The following is a 16,441-nucleotide window of genomic DNA, read 5'->3' on the forward strand; positions in this document are numbered from 1 at the left end:
AGAGCCAGTCTATGGTTCCTTAGCCATGAATTTTTTATAACTTAGAACACAAAAAATATCGGCGGTGCCTCATGTTGAGTTACTCCACAGTTTAGATATTTTGACGTGAATCACTTCAATGACATATTCCTATTGTCTATCCAAAATAAGGTGCCTGTTTCGAAGTTACCGGCTGGTCAAATTAACCAAAAGTCCGATATTGTTTGCACCTCCAAGTGGTCTGTGACATAAGCAGAGAATGTCTAATAAAAAAATTATTTAATGATTTGAATAATTCAAATCATGAATAATTCATTCAACTTCATGATCATCTGACGGTGCATGTTTCGGTCACCAGTTTGTCTGCTGTATGCCTCGGTCCTTAGGTACTTTGTTTGACATTGTTGGTGTAAGATGGTCATGCTGGTTTGCTAGAATGACCAACATAAGCTGGCATGGCCAGTAAAAACCAGCAATGTAGACCAGCAACACCAACTAAAATGAGCAGCTTGAGGTGGTACGACAAGCAAAACCAGCTGAATTACCATCGTAAGCTGGGTAAACCAGCTGAAGGTATGTTTTCACAAGAGTTTTGCTGGTCTAGCTGGGTGGTCAAACAAGCTGGTCAACCAGCAAACCACCTTAAGCTGGTCAGGCTGTTTTTTTTTCAGCAGGGCCATCAGCCCCACACCTCTAGAGTACCTACACCCTGCATAATAGCCTAACAAGGCTAGGAATCAGAAATCATGTTTAAACATCTCAATATAGAAACACAACAAGCACAACAAATGTACATGAATTTTTAATTCATAATTACATTTAGTATTTAAAACCACCTATTTTACAGTTTAGCTAAAAAAAAACAAAAAAAAAAACAATGGAACAAGTCAACAAACAAAATAATCCAACGATGACAACAGCAACCACACCAACAGGAAGCAAACGTCTGAAAAACACGGGAGCGAGGGGCGGAGCATAGCCGTCAATCAGGAAGGAGACGGGCGGGGAGAGTCACGTAAAAATTAAATAATTTACATGGTCAGGTTGCCGTGAGCGACCGTGCTCATATTTACAACGAGTCTTTGGGGGGCCGGAGGCTGCTGGGGTGGTGTGGAGAGAAAGTGCTGCCCCCTGCTGCCTGGGCAGGTGCACGACCTCCGCGCCACCTGTCACACACCTACTCCACCTTTTGCTGGTCTCGCCGGCAGAGCTGGGAGAGACACGTGTGTGTGTGTGTGTGTGTGGGTGGTCTCAGACGTAGAACAACCGTACTCGAGAGGTGCTGACGTGGAGCTCGTCATCGAAGAACTTGGTCTCTATGATAACGTTCCCACTGCAGAGGGGAAACAATAAGACAGAGTAAGAGATCTCACACACACACACACACACACACACGGTCTATATATTCCACTTACAACACTTAAACCCCCTGAATTCAGAAACTGTCCCTGAGAACATTAATAGGCCAGTTATACTCAACGTTTCTGGCCTTGTGACGTCAAAATTACGTTTCTCCAGCTGGCGCGGCCGAATTTCAGCCTTGCGCGGGCAGCTGATATTTTCTGACCGGCGCATATGGCACGCGACATTGAAAGCAGGATGCCCAGGGCCTGCCAGAGTAAACTTCTTCTTCAGTGAGTTTTTTTGGCAGTTTGCAAACAGAGTGCATTACCACCACCTGCTGGACTGAGGTGTAATAGTAAGTGTGCCATGTAGCCTCGTTTCTGGCCGCTGGGTGAATAAGGCGAATAGCAGCCCGACATGGTTGGCATTTTATATCAACTGAAAAGGTTCATTATCGCATACAATGTGAATGAAAGTAGCCTTGTAAAATAATGAAGATGAATTCTTTTTCAAAACTTAATTTAAAAAGTGGACATCAGTAATTGGTTTGTAGTAGAATTGGAACTGTAGTAGTCATGAAGTTTGATTGTTTGACTAGTCAGTTTAATATTACCAGCGTTGAGTTGCAGCACTGGGGAATGACACCTGTAGGCTAAGGTGAAGTTTGAGGACAGCTGAGGAAGTGGCTTAGGGTAAACAAAGTTACCGGCAAGAATTGCAGCAGGTACATTGCAAAAGAACATCCAGCAAAAGGTAGGCCTAATAAACAGATTCATTTTCAACCAAAGTAGCTCTACTGCTCAGACCTTTCTTGACACTTCTCTGGTCCTCTTGTTTACAACTTTAGCTTGTTTGACGGTGTGCACAGTAGGTGGTGATAGCCTCTCTTCACCTGGAAGAAGGCAACTAGTGTTGTGCTACATACATTTGTGCTAGTATAAATGCTTATAGCGCTTTGGTGACCAATGCGTTTTGTATGTAAAAGCCCTAAGCCTTACATAAAGGATCCCCCAAGATCCCCCAACACACACACACACACACACAGAGGAGAGGAGAGAGCATGTGTGTCTTACGTTAAGACGTTGTGCTAGTATAAATGCTTATAGCGCTTTGGTGACCAATGCGTTTTGTATGTAAAAGCCCTAAGCCTTACATAAAGGATCCCCCAACACACACACCAGAGAGGAGAGGAGAGAGCACGTGTGTCTTACGTTAAGACGTTGGCCGGCATCATCTGTGACTCTGGCGCAGCTTCTATTAGAGACTGCCACGTGTTTGTAGAGTTGGGAATTACAAAGCCAAACTCAAAGAACCACTCTGTAGAGAAACACAACGCCCCACACACACACGCACGCACACGCACGCACACGCGCAAAACAGTAACAACTCAACACCTCTCCTACACACAAAACACTCATTGATATTTATGTCCTACATACGTCTCCATATGACTGTGTTCTAAACATCAGACTTAAGGCCAATGTGTAGTCTACATTACAACAGGCTAACATTTAACTCATTTAACTCATTAAGCTCATTTAACATGGAACGTATAACAGCCTGGACAGCTTACGGCGACTTAGCAGGGCAAACAACACTAACCCGGGTGAACCCAGATAAACCTGTTAGCAAATCTGAATTTGCTCTGGAGATTCCGTCTGGAAAGGATCCCACTGATGCCTGTTTCTGAACTTCCCGTTTCACAACTTCCAGGGGGTCGTAACCAGCAGTGAAATTAAACTAAAATTGGTGCATTGAACCAAACCGTTGCAGAGGTGCAGCAAACACATCTTTTTTGTAAACAAATGTTGTTTACAGTTGCAGTCGTTTACTCAATTATTATTATTATTATTCATTTTTTTAATCACATTGCTGGATTTTTAGTGATTCGGAAACTGATTCTGATCCTTTTCAGACTGACCTGCAGAGCAAATTCAAAATTTGCTGACAAGTTTGTCCGGGTTCACCCAGGCTAAAACAACACAGCTCTGAGACAGGCACCTTCCAAACACTGGCCCTTGAAGAAGACTTTCTGCTCCAGCCGGAACTTCTCCAGCTTCTCTGCCGACGAGAAGTTCAGCTCTCTGGACACGGCTTTACACTTCAGGATCTTCTTAGGGACACGAGCTGTCAAAGAGCACACACACGCACGCACGCACACACACACACACACCAGAAACAACAATCAGGATCACACACGACCTCATCTACAGCAAACACTACACTACACAGATCAGTACTATACCTAGAATACCACTACTTAGTACTAATGGAGTTTGGTTCCAAAACGCAATGCAATCGCACCCTACCTACATTAGCCCCACTGTATACAATATCAGTACCTTCAAGACAGTGATTCGCCTGCATGACCAGGACTGGTCTATACTACAATCACTGTATTCTCAAAGTCAACCAGCCTTTCATCATTCACAGATATAATCACTGGTGTATTTTTCTCAATAGAAATACGGGTTGAGGTCTGTTAGACCGCATTATGTAACATTGCATTATTACTTAACAAAATGTAATAGTTTCACTTCATTATGTCACAACTCCTTCATTTTGTAATAAACTGCTTGAATGCAATATGTGATAAATTGCCACAGATTTTGTAATAAATTATTACATATTGCGGTGATTATTACAAAATTATTACATTTGTCAAGTTATTAAATAATGTAGTGACTTAAAGCTCAGACGGAGTGGGGCAAGAAGGTGTTTATGTTTCTGTTTTCAGTACCTTCTACCTTCTTATGTTTTCAGAACCTTTGTAGTATGACCGCATGTTTCTCTACAATCTGAAATGCATTTTGAAATGTCTGTTTGTCTGTTGTGATTTTCTGTTGCATCTGAATGTCCTGCTACCATTCTTGGCCAGGTCTCTTGAAAAAAGAGATTCTTTATCTCTTACTGGTTAATAATAATAATAATAATAATAATAATAATAATAAAAAGAATCTTCTAGTCTACTCTATGTGTGTGGGTAAGTGTGTATGTGTGTGGGTAAGTGTGTATCTCTGAGTGTGTGTGTGTGTGTGTGTGTTTTACCTTCGTGCTCCACTCCAGGCACTGACAGGTCATCAGTCCCCTGCCACAGCACCTTCCCCGTCTCTGCATCCCGCAAGTTCATCCAGTTTCTGACCACGGGTTAAGGAGCGCACACCACATACACACAGAAAAGATGCCTGAGCTAGAGGTAGGAACAGGATGGCAATACTGGACTGGGGCAACAGTAGAACAGTACACTTACACCTTCAGTGAACACAGACAGACACACGCACGCTACTAGAAAAGGAGGACAATACAGAACTGGACTGGCCAACAGTAGAACAGTACACTTCCTCTTACACCTTCTCCATAAATAACATGACTGGCAGAAGCATACAGACACATGCAGAGGTTCGAGCACTCCTGGTCAACATGTCTGCTTTAGAGTGAGGAAAGGGAAAAAGGAAGGAGCTCCTCACGTCATCTGAGCTCTCCGAGAACATTTCCCAAGAGCTCTCTGGTTGGGCCTACTGTTTGGTCACGGTCACTGTTAGAAAAGACCAGGTGATGCCCATTTCAAAGCTTCATAAAGCTCGATCTGACTGCTGATGTAACGGTAGCCAGCTGGTACGTAGCTGTACAATGTGTTCGTTAGGTTAACCTCCCTCCCTACACCTTGAGACATGCTAGTGAGAGAGCTAGCACACTAGGGTTTTAGCGCAATTGCTAGCACACTGGGGTTTTAGCTCAAGAGCTAGCACACTGGGGTTTTAGCTCAATTGCTAGCACACTGGGCTTTTAGTTCAACTGCTAGCAACTCAACTCACAATCTGAGGTGCAGCAAGTTTCAGGTTCGAGTCCGGGCAAGTGCAGGGCTGAGCAGGCAACACAATGCAAGTAACTTTCACACCTTGTCCCAACAAACAGCATCCGTGGGCCTCTTTTAAGCAGCCTCCAACCACAACATTGAAACGGTTAATGCCCACAGAGCAGGAAACGGCTACAAACAGACAGCAGGGAGTTTGAGGTAACCGTTTCCTCGGTTCCTAATGGAATTAGGAAAATGCAGTTGGAGGTGGAGTTGAGCTGCTCAAACCACTGCCAGACAGACAAATCCACCCCCTTGTCCATTTCACAACAAAAGGATTTAGGTAGGTTCATCCCAACCAGCCTGATATTGCACACACTCTACCAAAGTACCTTAACATGGTCATTGGTCAATGCATCAAATGGTCAATGCATCAAATGGTCAGTCCATTCCAGACCTTTGTAATCAACTCACATGCCCCTTCACATTTATCCACTTCTGTGAGTGATTTTTTTCATGTATGTGAGAGATATGTATGTGTTTGTTATGATTATATAATAATATAATGTGTATGTTATGATTGTATAAGCTACTGGATGCCTAAAAACTTTCCTCGGGATAAATTAAGTATCCATCTGTCTGTCTATCTATCTATCTATCTATTGTCTAAGTGTGGACCTGTATGTGTTTGTCACATTGAAACTATAATAGAGGAAATAAAGTAACGATCATATTTAACTTTATGTTGAACTTGCTTACCTATTCAGTTACAAATTGAATTTCTTGAATTTCCCCTAGGGATCAATAAAGTCTATCTATCTATCTAAATAATTTTGACTTGGTTTGTTGGTGGGTGGGTGGGGGCATAGTGCTTCTGCAGGTGGTCTTTGATCTTGTGTTCTCGGCTCTGAGACGCCCGTTTGCAGACACCACACAAAGCCACCTGCCAAACACAGACACTCCACGTCACACACACCTGACCTCTACCCACCCCCCAACAGATTGTGTGTGTGTGTGTGGAGTCAGTTCCAGCCTTCACAGAGTGGTCAACCTGCTATGTGTGGGTGTATGAGTGTATAAGTGTGTGTGTGGAAATCCCTACCCAAACACTTCCTGGTCATCTGTATCTGGGACCCATGAGATGATAAATATGGCCAGTTAATCTACTCCCATGACATGGACAAGCGCAGACACACAGCAAATCCTGGGGCTAAGTGACCACAGAGGCTTCCTGCATCGTACACAGGACAGAGGTGGACCCAGTCTACAGAATTGGCATAAAAAGCTGTAAGGTTGATACGAGAAGCTGTAGGTGTCTCTAGTGTGGATACAAGAAGCTGTATGTGTCTCTAGTGTTGATAAGGGAGGCTGAAGGTGCCTCTAGTGTTGATATGAGAAGCTGTAGGTGTCTCTAGTTTTGATAAGGGAGGCTGTATGTGTCTCTAGTGTTTAGGAGTAGAACCTGGTCACCAGGCTACACCTCAACCCATTGAAATACCACCCTCCTTCTAGAAAGGTTCAGCTGGTCTCCAACCCTAACCCACCCAGCACCACACCCACTAAACCCAATGTAACTTCGAACTAGAACATTCTATCAACAATCAACACTCCAGAACCTCACAGCATGCATGCACGCGCGCACATACACACACATAGTATTTGAATATTAGCAGTCTATGCGTGTGTGAGACTGTATGTGTTTGCATATTTGTTTATACATTTATATTTCTGTAGCTGACTGTATGTGGGTGTGACTGACTGTATGTTTGTATTTTGTGTGCAAGAGACTGTACGCGTTTGTATAGTTTGCATGTGTGCGCATTTTGTGTTTGTAACAAACACCCTCACATTTATAACATGGCATTAGATCACAAAGGTAATGGTGTGTGTGTGTGTGTGTGTGCGGTGTCCCTGTGTTGTGCTGTGCTGAATTTTAAATTAGTGGTGACGGATGTCTGTGGGATCACACCTGCTGATTGCCCTGGTGACACACACACACACACACGGGGAAAATACCCTTTTACCTGGCACAAACACTGAAACAAGTGTGCTTAATGAGACCCAGTGGGATGTCTGCTCCATGGGACGCACATCCATGCTTCACCTATCGCCCCACCCAGTCCCGCTCCGCCTGCCACAACACACAGCTCTTTACTAGCAACACAAAGCCCCATTTAAAACTGCTATAGACACACACACACACATGACTCCCCTGGTCAAGGGCCCACACATGCTCAGCCCATAGGAGTGCACCTCCCCATTCATCCACCCGCTGCACCTCCCCATTCATCCACCCGCTGCACCTCCATACAGTACTAGCTGCACCTCCCCATTCATCCACCCGCTGCACCTCCATCCAGAACCCACTGCACCTCCCCATTCATCCACCCGCTGCACCTCCCCATTCATCCACCCGCTGCACCTCCCCATTCATACAGAACCCGCTGCACCTCCCCATTCATCCACCCGCTGCACCTCCCCATTCATCCACCCGCTGCACCTCCCCATTCATACAGAACCCGCTGCACCTCCCCATTTATACAGAACCCACTGCACCTCCATACAGAACCCACTGCACCTCCCCATTTATACAGAACCCACTGCACCTCCATACAGAACCCACTGCACCTCCCCATTTATACAGAACCCACTGCACCTCCATACAGAACCCACTGCACCTCCCCATTTATACAGAACCCACTGCACCTCCATACAGTACTAGCTGCACCTCCCCATTTATACAGAACCCACTGCACCTTCCAATTCATCCACCCGCTGCACCTCCCCATTTATACAGAACCCACTGCACCTCCCCATTTATACAGAACCCGCTGCACCTCCCCATTCATACAGAACCCGCTGCACCTCCCCATTTATACAGAACCCACTGCACCTCCATACAGAACCCGCTGCACCTCCCCATTTATACAGAACCCACTGCACCTCCATACAGAACCCACTACACCTCCACATTTATACAGAACCCACTGCACCTCCATACAGAACCCACTACACCTCCACATTTATACAGAACCCACTGCACCTCCATACAGTACTAGCTGCACCTTCATACAGAACCCACTACACCTCCCCATTTATACAGAACCCACTGCACCTCCATACAGTACTAGCTGCACCTCCCCATTTATACAGAACCCACTGCACCTCCATACAGTACTAGCTGCACCTCCATATTTATACAGATTCCACTGCACCTCCATACAGTACAGCACCTTCCCAGTCATACAGAACCCACTGCACCTTCCCAGTCATACAGAACCCACTGCACCTTCCCATTCATACAGAACCCGCTGCACCTCCATACAGAACCCGCTGCACCTCCATACAGAACCCGCTGCACCTCCATACAGAACCCGCTGCACCTCCATACAGAACCCGCTGCACCTCCATACAGAACCCACTGCACCTCCATACAGTGTGTGTGTGTATGTCATGGCACAGATCAGGATGTTGGGAGGAGGTGGGATGTTCTGGAGAGAGCTCATACAGCAGTGGGTCAGCAACACACACACACACACGGAGTATATGTGCGCACAGTGAGGCCTGATGGTGTTAGATGGGTTTCCAAGATGGAGGCATATCTGGAGAAAAAAAAAAGTCGGACTACTTTTGCAAGATGAAATGGAATCTGTTTTTATCAAGCCTACCAACCGACGATGATGGACGTACAGTAACTCAAAATACTGTAGGTCTATCCTCCATGGTACAGAAACAAAACAATATTCATGTAGTGTTTTGGTATTAAAGTGGTGTGGCTCCGTTAAAAAGTGAGTGGACGTCAAAGAGAAAACGCAGAGGAATTAGTTAGAAGCTGGAAGGAACACCCTGCAACAGCAGAGTCAGTGAAGCGGACTTGAAGCAGATGCATAGTTTGAACTCTTGGCCATTGAAAGCTGCAAGTACTTGAACTGAAGCCGTCTGTGCTTTTGCTCACCTGCAGTTGAAGTGAGGGGGGTTACGGCCTCTACACACAGCTGCGTGCGTTGCAGTGCTGGAGACGCATCCCATTCACTTTACATGGGCTAACGTCACCCGTTGCCGAACTGAATTGTGGGTCCTTTGCGTCGCGTTTCTCCCGTCACTTGCATTGAGAAGTTAAGCTGCACCGACAGACGGCACCGGCCAATCGACGGACGGCACCAACCAATCAAATTATGGTTATACTTCAAGTCATTTGCAAAGCTACCGTCGGGAACACCCACTGGCATGCGTTGACTGAATGCAACTGTGTGTAGAAGCCGTTGGTCCTGAAGTTCAAAGAGCAGAGCTACACCGACACATCAGTGTGCAAGTACAACAGCATGTAGGTCAGGTGATCTCTAGATTCAACGGGGAACCATTTGTACAAGGGTACTGATGTGTTGCGTAGAGTCAACGCATATTCACAAATCTTGCTAGGCTTGAGTTTTTGGAGTTAGCGGAACAAGACTGAGGTGGAGTGGTGGTATCTGCTTCTTAGATGCTATCACTCACCCGCAAACACAAAAATCTACACGCCATTGGCGCTTGGTGGATGTTATTTTTGACCCCTGCACTTACACACATACATAAACAAACACATACACCATCCTTAAACCATCCACACACACAGTGAAGGACAATGGAGGTGTGTGTGTGTTGTGTGTACTTCTCTAGAGAGGTTTCTGTGTACATCACCAGTTTCACTCTGCTGTCCCACAAGTATGACCAGCTACTGAAGACACACACACACACACACACACACAGCTGTGTTTAATTGCAATCTCCTAATAACTCCACAGCCTTGTCCAACATGACACCGCCTTACAACTTTACAGCCGGACCCAACACGTCCTCACAACTCCATAGCCTTTCCCCAACACGTCCTCACAACTCCATAGCCTTACCCAACAGCGCCTCACATCACAACTCCATAGCCTTACCCAACAGCTCCTAACATCACAACACCACAGCCTTTCCCAACACCTCCTAACATCAACTCCACAGCCTTACCCAAAACCTCCTAGCTTTACAACTCAACAGTCTTACCCAACACCTCCTAACTTCACAACTCCACAGCCTTACCAAACACCTCCTCACATCATAACTCCACAGACTGACCCCAACACCTCCATGTCATGACCACATCTCCCCCTGCGGAACATGCCTGTGTCACGGAGGTCAGCCTGGTGTCGTGAGCAGGTGAGGATGTTTCTAGAAGCTGCTATGTTTACCAGCTTACGTAAGGCAACCAGGTCACAGAGTGGGGACACCCGTGCATGCATGGGGGTGGGGGTTCCTTGATCCATTCAAAAACACCTGACGCTGGAAGCTTCCAACCCCCCCCCACCCAACACCCACACACACACACACACACACACACACACACACACACACACACACACACACACACACACACACACACACACACACACACAGGTCCCTCCCTGGTTTCTATTCTCTATTAGAAAATATTAAATAGATTTCCATTTTCTATTCCTTCCGGCCAGTCTCCTTACTAAAGTAAAAGCAGATGAGTCTTGTTCCAGGGTGGAGGCAGATTACTGGGCTTATCCGAGGAGCTGGGAGCCGAGTGGACCGTGGGGCAGGATGTCTGTCTTAGCCAGCCTTGTGCAAGGGGAGAGGAGCACGCTTAACGCCCATCTGGCCAGTAGCAGCTTAACAGCACCTACACACAGTGTGGAGGCCTGAGCGTGTGTGTGTTTGTGTGCACTCACACACACACACGCATTAATATATATATGAGCACAAAAGTCTTATTTATTTATGTTTTTGTACACCCAGTGAAGTTCTTGGTGATGGGGATGCAGTCTACAGGCCACCCATCATGTCCAGTTATAAGGGACCATTGCGGCAGTACCATAAGGCAGCAAATCCCTGTCCTTGCAAATCAAGGATTTAAGAATTACCAGCTGGGAAAACGCGCCCTTGGGTCCTATGGGAAGGTCACCACCTCAGCCCTGTCCAGACAAATGTACCTGCCCGACACAGCGATCAAAAAGACCCCGGGCTGTTTTTCAGAGCCAACAACTCAGGATAAAACAGACAGACACGCGAAATTAAGTCAAAAAGCGCACCTGAGAACCACGTGAAGGCCGCTTCCAGGTGCGATTATTCTGGGGAGCATTACCGATCCTATTTTAGGACCAGGGAGGCAGTGTTATGTAAACGCGTGACAAGCGCAGCGTTTAGGGGAGCTAAAACTCTCTGGAGTGCGGGCTACAACGACTGACCAGTTTTGTTCCATAATATGCATGAAATGTCTTTCCATTGTAAACCAAAACACAACGAACCAGTGAACAACAAACTTGGTGAAAGTTAAACAACCAAACGTCCGAATGTCTTATGTTGCTGCAAACCATAAACCAACACAAAACGGATGGATGAATAAAGTATCAGGACTTGCGTTGAGTAATGTAAGAGAAGAGTAGCTACACTACTCATGGCAGGCAATGTCCAGTACCCCCCTCCCCTACAGCAAACTGGCAACAAGGTAATCTGAAGCATCCATAGAGACGATCTAGATGTATCTACATTCAAAACGTCCAATTGCCACTCAGAGTTGATCTGGTTAATCGCTTTACATTTAGAAGACTGGCCGTCTTATTGTATGTTAATGTTAAATGCTTCGATGTAGTGAGGCACCAGGCAAACTAACTTAGACACATAAAGTGCTAAAACAGTAGACCTACTAAGACTTATGTAGCAATTACCTTGAAAAGTTATGCTAACAAACTCATTACAAATCACATGTCCAAAGACAACAAGTTATTCTTAATATTACGACACTAGTGTTAATAGAGCGATTGAAACATAACTTTAATGCATGATGTTAGCAAGATAGCAAGACGGTATCAGCTAGCTTGCTAACCCAAAAGGATGGCTGGACACCAGTAACGTTATTTTAAAAAAAGAATCTGGAGAATATTTTGTCCACATCAGAGAGTTACCGTAGACACGTATGCTAACTTGTATTATTTTCGCAATCACATTAGAAAAGTAGCACACCCTGCAAGGTAACGTTAACTGCTTTGGGTTGTTAACTAACCTAGCTAGCTTAATATCTCATTTAGTAAGCAAACTTACAGCAGTCAAGCTAACGTTACTAGCTAGCTAGTTTGCTCAAGGTAGCAAACAAGCCCTTTAGTTCATCACCAGAAGGATACAATTTAAAACCTTTCAGAATCTCCTTGGCTCTGTCTTCGTCAGAAGACATCGTTTCGGAAATCTTCAGATTGGTTTAGGAAATGCAAATGCAGTTGGCAAAAAGAGTAATCACTGCTGAAACACAAACGCAAAGAGAAAGAATATAAAATCCCAACACTTGCACCACAAATTCCCAGCTCCAAAAGCAATGTTAATCTTGACGAGTCTTCCAGTTGATCCGCTAATCAACCTACCCTAAATATAATTCTGTTTGAGATTGACAGCTGATTCACCCGTACATTTACTGGAGTTTACTGGAGCAAGTGCGGTCCAGCCAATCACTGCTGGGGGGCTGGATATCTGGGAGGAGTTTGGTTGAGAAGGACGCGTCACCGATGGCAACCAGCTCGGTTTGCTCTCCGCGCCACAGAAATAGAAGCGACAGCGCGGCAGGTTACTGTTCCACTCTGTCTGTTGTACTAGCCTAGTCGTACAGAAAGCGATACAGCGGTAGGTTGCTCACCTGTCTCATTTCAGAGGGAGGAACAAACAGATTCGGAAACTTCTCATTGCACAACTGTCTGACTGATCGGACACACATTTTCAGAAAATAGCCCAGCCTAAACCAACAGTGAACCTACTTCAGAGTAGCCTAGTCCACCGTTCAAGATAGAAAAACTGACAGGTAAAATAGTGTTGTGGTATGTTTGCAAAAAGACGTTTTTATTCAGCAACTTACAAAAAAAACATCATTGCATTAACCAGAACAGTTTATACAACTATAGCCTAACCGATAACCACAAACATACACTAGCCTACAAACTAGGTCTTTGTAAAAAATAAATGCATGTTTAAAAGGTGAGTTTTTAAACGCGTTAAACACACATATCTGTGCATTTAGGCATCTTATAGTTTTTATCCCAGATGTGAGGTTAGCCAGATGTGTGAGTTGTGGGTTTGTAGGCCTAAGAGGAAGGATATCGTTAGTCTATCATTGGTCTATCATATGGGGCTGCATGAGGAAGAGGATCATATCGTATCACATAGAGATAGCCTAAATCATGTCATATCATCATCAACTCACACATCTGGCAAGTTCAGGGCACCTCATCTTCTCATAAGGATTTCTGCCAGGTCAGACTTGTCAAATTTGTTAGAAAAAAATCTGAAAAATGATCATGCTTGAAAAGTATTTTGTTTAACAAATGACAAACCTACGACGGAGTATTAGGGCTACGCATGAAGGAAAAAATATTTTTGCCATGACGAGATTAAACTCGCCATGTCGACATTAAACTCAACATTTTGAGAATAAAGTTAGTTTGGAGAGAGAACGACCGCTCGGGACGATTGAAAGGGAGGACGAATTGAACATTCCAGTTTTCTTCGACTGCAACAATGATTAGACATAGGCCTATATCATGTGAACAAAAATAAAACATTAACCTCCGTTGCTCAGCCAAATACTTTCCTGTAGGTCCTTATCACGGAGTTACAGGCGATAAATGCGATGGTCAGAAGTAGCTAAACGTCATTAGCGGTTTATTTATTTATTGTAGGCCTATTATTAAAGAGTGTTTTTCATCTAAAGGTTCAACTTCATGCTTATGCACTAGACTAGGCATACTAGGCGCTCTCCCCAATCCTAGAATTGCACATTGCTTGTTTCTAATGGATGCAAAACAGCCTATTGCTGAATGTCTAGGGACGAATGAAGCTGTCCTCGATCCCGACCACTCCATGTAGCCTACATGCGCACATATGCATTGCACACATAGTGCATAAATAAAGTATACATGCACACATATTCCCTCACGGGATCAAAATAGTATATACTAGGGTATATACGAGTACTAGGGCCACACATGAAGAAAAAAATATTTTTGCCATGGCGAGATTAAACTCGACATGGCGACTTAAGTCAACATGTCGAGTTTAATCTCCATGGCAAAAATATTTTTTTCTTCATGTGTGGCCCTAGTACTCCGTCGTACAAACCAAAGGCATCAAACATAACTTAAAGATGAACTGAACTGAAATAATCAACATTGATAATGTGTTGATTATGACAATTAAAAATAAATGGCACTAAAAAAAAATTAAAAAAAAAATCAATACGTAGCCTTTTTAAGCAACACCAAAATTGCGTTTGTTAGTATTAGAATGCTGCCCGCTTCAATGACGTCACTGGCATGGTAGGACCTGAGAAGTTCTATAGGCAACAGCTGCAGCATATTATGTATACACGAAAAATTAGTCATTTTAATGGCATGGGTTACACATTTGAGCCTGTGAGGGACAGGCCTGTAGTGTCTTGACTACCACTAGATGGGGGGACGATCGGTTTCAGGCTCCAGCTCAACCTTCAGTAGGATCATTTGGGTGAAAATCACTGTGTGTATGCCGGAGCATGGACACTGGAATCTATCTGTTGCAAAGCAGTGGCTAAACGTAGGGAAAATTTTCGAGGAAGCCAAAGTGACGGGGAAAATATGTTTATTTATGTATGTGTTTTATTTCGGGCGATACATTTTGTGCAATGTACAACATAGATACATTTTGTGCGGCACAACATAGGCTACTGTAGGCCTAGCCTACAGGTCATGTAGAAAACTGGACGAGGGGCGCTTGAGACAGCAACACGCACGCTGTCTCTCTGTCTCCCTCCATCCCTCACACACACACATTGCCTACTGTACATCCTCCACACAACTGCATACTCACTCACCACCACTACATTAGGCCTATGCGAAGCTACGGTGCATACAAATAAGCTATATAACATGCATTGTCACGGCAATGTAGGCTAACGCAGTCTGGACTACTGGCACTCGTAACAGCAACTCACACAGGCTCTCCCTCCCTCCCTTAAAACTGTTAAAAACTTCGTCACCCCAAGTTGACCCCAGATACACGGAGGATACACGAGTTTGCCGTTTATTTTAGGCTAACGTTAGTGGAGAGTTTGCAGATTTTTACCTTGTGCAATCTGCCCTGAGACGGTGAACAACTGGCTTCAGGGTGAGTAGAAAGGGACAATGGATTCTGTTTACAGACCCGCTGTGATTTAGTTACCAGCTAGTAAACGCATTATTATCGATCTGTGATATCGTCGGAGTCATGGTTTATACTCTCTATGGTCGGAGTGCTAGCTTGTGGAGTTTGACATAAGAGTGTTTCCAAGGTGTTTAGCTGCTAGCCCTTTCCTAGGTTGGATCGTATGGTAGCCTAACACTGGACCTCATCTGAGGCTACTTCGAGATATTATTCCAAAGGGGACAGATAGGCTACTGCACTTAAAACTTTAAAAGATTCAACGAACCTTCCCGGACTTTGTAATTGCGACCAGTGACTGCATTGGGTGAACGAAGCCGAAGTTGAAACTTAGGCTCCATGGCACATAGACAGTGGGCTCAGCCTTTCTAATTGAAAAGACTACAAGCTGCCCCACCGAAGCCGATAAAGTAAGCAAGAAAAGGGTTTTTTAAGTCAGGATATGTCGGGTCAATGGCATTTATTCGTCCAACGTTACAGACCAGTTTCCATAGTGCACATCTTATCAATAGTTTGAATGTCGTGTGTGTTTCTGCTCATTGACAAAATAGCGTTCAGTATGATTCATGCCCAATTAATTTCCCCTGTTAAAGTGTTCGCCTTTGTTTCACTAGTTTGGTTTTGATTTTGTATGAGATTTTGTGATGTAGGCTAGCCTACGATAAACAGCTTATGGCCAATATGTAACTCAGCTAGGCCTAATGTTAGTTTCCTCAGCCATGTCAGCTAGCCTCAGACTCATTATCTGCTATGGCTGCTAGTGCTAGTGCGGAGTAGCTTACCATGCCAGTGACGTAGCCGATTGTTGAAATCCAACATGGCGGCGCCCATGTAACAACAACAACACTTTCAACGTACAATTTTATCCCTTTTAATAAATTCAGCCATTTTAATCATTGTACCAATGAGAAGAAATAAAATACATCTGTTATATTACCTTTGTAATAACTTTGACTGATCTTACACTGTTAATATATCCATAACAGTTAAGTATGACGGAGACAACTTTCACACGTCTGAATCTCTTTATTGGAACTCTCCGACTGCTAATGTAGTCAACATCCGGGGATTACAGCATAACTTAGTCACCACTAGATGGCACTGCTTAACTACAAATAATAT

General features: G+C 44.5%; 1 protein-coding gene across 1 annotated transcript; it reads right to left on the bottom strand.

Annotated features, from left to right (window-relative positions):
• Nucleotides 1-768: 768 nt before the first annotated feature.
• pde6d (phosphodiesterase 6D, cGMP-specific, rod, delta) lies at nucleotides 769-12,513 on the bottom strand. The gene is made up of 5 exons (XM_048251482.1): nucleotides 12,286-12,513; nucleotides 4,372-4,460; nucleotides 3,325-3,450; nucleotides 2,535-2,640; nucleotides 769-1,312 (listed from the first exon to the last, which is right to left on the bottom strand). Exons 1-5 carry the CDS (start codon nucleotides 12,333-12,335, stop codon nucleotides 1,231-1,233), a joined length of 453 nt encoding a protein of 150 aa, XP_048107439.1. The 5' UTR covers nucleotides 12,336-12,513; the 3' UTR covers nucleotides 769-1,230.
• Between the last annotated feature and the right edge of the window lie 3,928 nt (nucleotides 12,514-16,441).

Source organism: Alosa alosa, chromosome 9 (genome assembly GCF_017589495.1).
Source record: "Alosa alosa isolate M-15738 ecotype Scorff River chromosome 9, AALO_Geno_1.1, whole genome shotgun sequence".
Lineage (NCBI taxonomy): Eukaryota > Metazoa > Chordata > Actinopteri > Clupeiformes > Clupeidae > Alosa > Alosa alosa.